Below are 5,837 nucleotides of genomic sequence, written 5' to 3' on the forward strand. Positions count from 1 at the left end.
ACAAAGCAATCATAAACCATTTACAGTTACTCATTTAATTTTATTGGCATTCATAACTTAAAACATTTATTTTTAAAATAAATCCCCTACCTTAGTTAGTCGAAAACCACAAAATTAAGCATGACTTCAACTTCGTTCTAACCCGCAGCAGCAGCAATAGCCTTAAATCGGATCAGCAACGGCAATGCCAGTGAACAATTTGTAGTGGTATTGACATAACCCTAACATATTAACGTCTCAGCATTCTCAATCAACCATAAAAACAGAATGGTAACAATAAGGATTTTGGAACAAGGAGAACTTACTAAAACTTGAAAGGAACAAACGACAGGGAGCAGCAGCAGTAATAGCTTTGTTTAAGCACAAGCAACCCCATGACCACCCATCACGGCAGCAGCGACTTCGGCACACAAGGAGGACCAAAAACAGAGACAAGACTGAGTAACTAACGAAGACAATGGCTTCAGCAACAGCAGCGGCGACGACTCTCGCCAGTGACGGCGACGAGCTCTCGTAACGTTGACGGCGACTGGGTGCGGCGGCGGTGATAGGATCGGCTTCCCCTCTCTCTCATCTTCGTGCACTGTCTTTCTCTCTTCGAAGTTCGACGGCGGCTGGTCATCGGCGGAGCACAACGGCTCCTCTTCTCCCTGGCGGCGTCTCTGGCTCGCGACGTGCTCTCTCTCCCTCGACGGTGGCAACAGCGACGACGTCTCCCTTTCTTTTCCCCCTTTCTCCTCTTCGCTCCCTCTGTTTCTTTCTTTCTTTCTTTCTTTCTTTTCGTTTGTTTTCAAAAGCAGCTGAGTATTGGGTTTTTGGGAAGGGATGGCGGTGGTGAATGGCAGTAAGACGATGGGGTAAAAGGGTTAGAGTTTGTGTATAGAATTAAAAATTTTGGATTTAATTTGAGTAAAATATTTTTAATAAAATTAGAGTATAAAGTATTAATATTTGAAAAACTAACTTAATCTCTAAACTTTAAAATATTATTTCTGATATAAAAATACTTACTGATTCTCAATAAATTACTCTAATTGAAAATACATGGTAATACAATTAACTTTCTTTATCTTAAAAAAAATATTATTTAATCATAAATTTACAAATTAATTTTAATAAAATATTTTAATTAAAGTATTAGAGATAATATAATTAATTTTCTTTGTTTATAAAAATTAAAGTATTAAATTCTAAAATCTAAAATATTTAAACCAAATCATATAAAGTTCTTATTATTTTACATTTGCTAAATTTTATAATTTAAATATAAAAAATAATTTAATAATTATAAAATCAAATAAAATCTTAAATTATTTTAAACTGAATTAATCAGAATTTGTTTAATTATCTTTAATAGAATAATTTCAGAGATTAAAATACTTAATGATAAATAAATTTAAATTAACTCTTAATAAGATCTTCTAAAATTTTTACGTCTTACACACTATATAAAAAATTTTAATTTTTGAAATAAAATAAAATTATTTTAAAAAAATATATACACAATTTTTTTTACTCTTAAAGTATTTACACTTTGAAAAAAAAAATTGTTATAAAATATACTTATATTTTGGGACAAATAATTAACTTATTACAAACAATATTGAATTTTATGACAAATTATTTTTTTGTTACAAAATAACTGGAGTTTTTGAAACAGAAAGTTGTTTTGTTACAAAACAATTGGAGTTTTTGAAACAAAAAAATATTTTGTTACAAAATATTTTGAATTTTTGCAACTTATTTTTTTTTGTTACAAAATATTACAATATTTTGTAACAAGACACCATCTCGTTACAAAAACTAACATAATTTGTAACAAAATAAAACATGTTGTTATAAAATATTATCATGTTTTGTAACAACTTGTAATGTTGTTACAAAACATTATCATTTTGTAACAATCACTAATTATTATTACAAAATACTATTTTTTTTGTAACAATTTTAAATTTGATACAAATTTTTTGTTACAAATATTCCATTTTCTTGTAGTACGTGGTGCAAGAGGTGGTTATGCTGCTGGCTATGAAAGAGCTCTCCAGCTATTGGAGATCTTGTCCAGTTTCCTATTTTAAGTGCTAATAATGTGAGACACTACTAGCGTCTGACATTTTTATATGTACCTTTTCCCCCTTAATTTTGGTTTTTTGATTTGAAGTAGGAAAAAGAACCAATAATTGAATTTTCTAGAAAAGTAGGCATATTTAATTTTTATGCTTTTAAGATATAAATTTAGATTGTCCCTTTAAATTGATTCCTTGTTCCTTCTATAGCTTAACTCCAAATGCTTTTACTTCTAGATGCATTTTCAGGGGAATACCACGGGGTATATTGAGATTTTTGGTTCACACTTATTTATCGTAACTTAAAATTTAAAAGCTATGATTCATCGCAGCGTCATCTTTCATTTTGTTGTTCTTTCCAAGTCACCTTCACTTTCGAATCCATCCATAAAATTATGTGTTAAGTTTTTGCGCAAACTGCGCTGACAATTTTTTTAATCCAAATTTTAGAAATCTCAACCTTAGTTTTAAAAATTAGTGTGCATTTTCTAATTAATTCTACCTTCTCCCTTTTTATATTTAAAATTCTGTTTACAATTAAGAAAATTTTTATTTTGCGAGTCACACACTTAAAATTGCAATTGGAAAAGCTATCAAAACTAAAATTTAATGCATCCAGTATACTTTGATCATGTTGACTGTTTTTAATATATAACTCACATGTTGAATGGTAAATACCACATTTGACAAAACAATTGAAAAAAATAATTAAGAGGATCTATTCCCCATATAAATAACTTTTGAAAAAAATTCCAAGGCTCAAGAAAAAATTTGGAGACTTGGAGCATGCATCACAACATTGGCCTCTTAGAAGTTAGAAGATCCCGCAAATAATCTTTACCTAATGATTTGTGCATTTTAAAAATCATGCACTTGCTTTCTCAACGATGCTTTCTATATTTTTATCCTTTCCGTAGGCTCTTTGGTTCCAAATGTCTGCTACTTCTTCAAAAGTTAATCCTTTTGTTTCTGGCATATAAATGATTACGAATACTATTGCAAGAACAGCTACTCCCAAAAGAATCAAGAAACTTTGGCCAAGTCCAATTCCTTCCGCCATTGAAAGGAAGCTAGTTGACATTATCACACTGCTAATCCAATTTACTGTGGCTGACATGCCAGCACATAACCCTCTATACTCTTCAGGGTATATCTCTGAGTTCATAGTCCAAGGAACAGGTCCCATTCCAGGTGCAAAGAATAAAATATACACACCCAAACCTGCAATAGCAAGCCATCCAAAAACTTGTCTTTTGTTCCCATTTCCTATAATAATACAAGACACAGAGAGGAGGATCAAGGCTCCAACCACACCCGACAAGCTTCCAATAACAAGCTTTTTCCTCCCAGCGATGTCAATTAGGTAAATGCCCAAAATTGTGCCAGCGGCATTTAAGGCTGAAACAACAAGTGACAAGAACAATGCTGATTCATTGGACTTGAAGCCCGCCATCTGGATTATTATTGGACTATAGTACATTATAACGCTAATTCCAACAAATTGTTGGAATGCTTGAAGTCCAGCTCCACAGATGAATGCTAATCTGATTTCTTTCAATTTGAACACATCACTAAATTTAACCTTGACCTTGTTCTTGCTTTCTTGCTCCAAGTGATCTTCAAGAATTGCTATTTCGTCCTCCAACCGAGGTGATGGGTAAATTTTGGAAAGCACAGTGGTAGCTTCCTCCTTCCTATTCTGCAAGTTCAAATGAATCAAAGTGTTATATACACACATATACATAATATGAGTTTAATATTTATATATTGGTAGTATAAAATATTTTATATAATTTTCTAATCAAATATGTTTTTTTGGATAAACATTCATGTTATCAATGTAAAGAATAATTATTTTTTCTGACGTGATGTTTATGTATAAAATTATTTTACACCGATAATATTTTGAATTAAAAGAAACCAATAACTGTTATATATAATAGACCTTATGGTAGAGCCATCTAGGAGACTCGGGGAGAAATATCATGAGAACCAATTGAATAAGAGCCGGTGTAGCTGCAAGTCCAAGCATCCAACGCCAAGTCCCTGGAACCTGCATACGCATACATAAGTCGATGTTTATAAATTATAATTGAAGATATATATATATATATATATATATATATATATATATATATATATATATATATATATATATATATATATATGTATATATTAGTTAATTAGCAAGTTAGTGAAGCTTACTCTTGTCAAGCCGTAATTGATGACATAGGAAAGAAATTGACCACCAGTAATCATAAGACAATTGGCACTAACTAATCCTCCTCTTATTTCTGACGGTGATACTTCCGCAATATATAAAGGAGCAGTAATGGAGGCAAAACCAACACCCAAGCCAACTAAAAAACGGCCCACTATGATAAGCATAGGATTTGGTGCCAGAGCCATTATCACTGATCCAATGATAAAACTAAGATCTGCTATGATTGTAGCAATCCTACGTCCGAAGACATCGTTAATGTAACCACCTATGGCGGCGCCAAAAATTGCTCCAACCAAGGCCATGCTAACAATTATCTCCTATAAGACAGAATATACAAAATAATACAATATGATAACCATGTATTATAGTAATTCAAAAATGCTGCATAGACACAAAAAGTAAGCCGCATTTATTGATTTTTTTCAACTAAATAGTAAAATTTTAAATTAACTACTAGTCTTTATAATTTTTTTAATTTTTTAATTAGGTTCTTCACATATTTTAAAATTTTTTAAATGGGTCCCACACTAATTTTAAACTTGTAATCAGATCATTCTTAACCATAAATGTTAAAAAAATATTTTCATGCATCTTACTAGTAGTGAATATACCTGATCTTATTCTGTTAAGTTAAACATTTTTAGAATAGTAAGAATATGATTACAAATTTAAAATTAGTATAAGGACCTAGTTAGTTTTTTTGAATAAAAAAATTTAATTACAAATTCAATCAAATTATATGGACTAATAGAATAATCTAACATAAAATTAATTATCAAACACTAAATCTTTTTTAGAATAGGATAATATTTTTTTTAAAGAATACTAAGTACTCTCTATATAATAGCATAGTAATTGATTTGAATATACACATAATAAAATTGATAGTAATTAAATCAAAGATATTTTGTTTCTATATGTTACCTGAAGTAAATAGCTCTTCTTGACATATTCAAACTCCTCATTTATATACAAGAGAGCACCAGATATCACACCTACAAATTAAATCAATTTGGATATTTAGTATGAAATGTTATTAATTTAAATGCATGCATTTATAATATATACGGGTATGTATATACCAGTATCATAACCAAAGAGAAGACCACCAATGCCAGCAGCAAAAGAAACTCCAACAATGTAAGAGCTTTGAAAAAATGATATTCTACGTTCTGGATACTTCTTCAAATAGTCAGAAGTTCCTGCATTCATGGACATGCCCATATCAGCCACCATTGTTGCATTACTTGCTTAATCATGTAATTGCAAGTGTTCTATTTGTGCAGATTGAAATAATAAATGAAAAAGCAATGAGTATCGATTAACACTTTATAGTTTATATGAGAACTGATAGTTATTAAATTTAGTGCTTATGGAAACTTCTTGTTTGTTGTATTTGTAACAACTTAACAAACATTTTCGGCTTTTATGAGAAAATTTGTTTTCATGTTGCCACAAAATTACACCTGAATTATTTATCATTTCTATTTTTGTCCCACCTCTGACCATCCCCTTTCCCTCGTTCCTCTACAGCTCAACACAGGTGT

The 5,837-nt window shown here is 30.6% G+C and overlaps 1 protein-coding gene across 1 annotated transcript; it reads right to left on the bottom strand.

Annotated features, from left to right (window-relative positions):
* Positions 1 to 356: 356 nt before the first annotated feature.
* On the bottom strand, positions 357 to 5,514 carry LOC107624675 (inositol transporter 1-like). The gene is made up of 8 exons (XM_088499391.1): positions 5,373 to 5,514; positions 5,215 to 5,285; positions 4,887 to 4,901; positions 4,819 to 4,845; positions 4,272 to 4,607; positions 4,012 to 4,119; positions 2,944 to 3,765; positions 357 to 776 (listed from the first exon to the last, which is right to left on the bottom strand). The coding sequence occupies exons 1-8, from the start codon at positions 5,512 to 5,514 to the stop codon at positions 357 to 359; spliced, it is 1,941 nt and encodes a 646-aa protein (XP_088355517.1).
* Between the last annotated feature and the right edge of the window lie 323 nt (positions 5,515 to 5,837).

This window comes from Arachis ipaensis, chromosome B9, assembly GCF_059453495.1.
Source record: "Arachis ipaensis isolate K30076 ecotype BB chromosome B9, ASM5945349v1, whole genome shotgun sequence".
Taxonomy (NCBI): domain Eukaryota; kingdom Viridiplantae; phylum Streptophyta; class Magnoliopsida; order Fabales; family Fabaceae; genus Arachis; species Arachis ipaensis.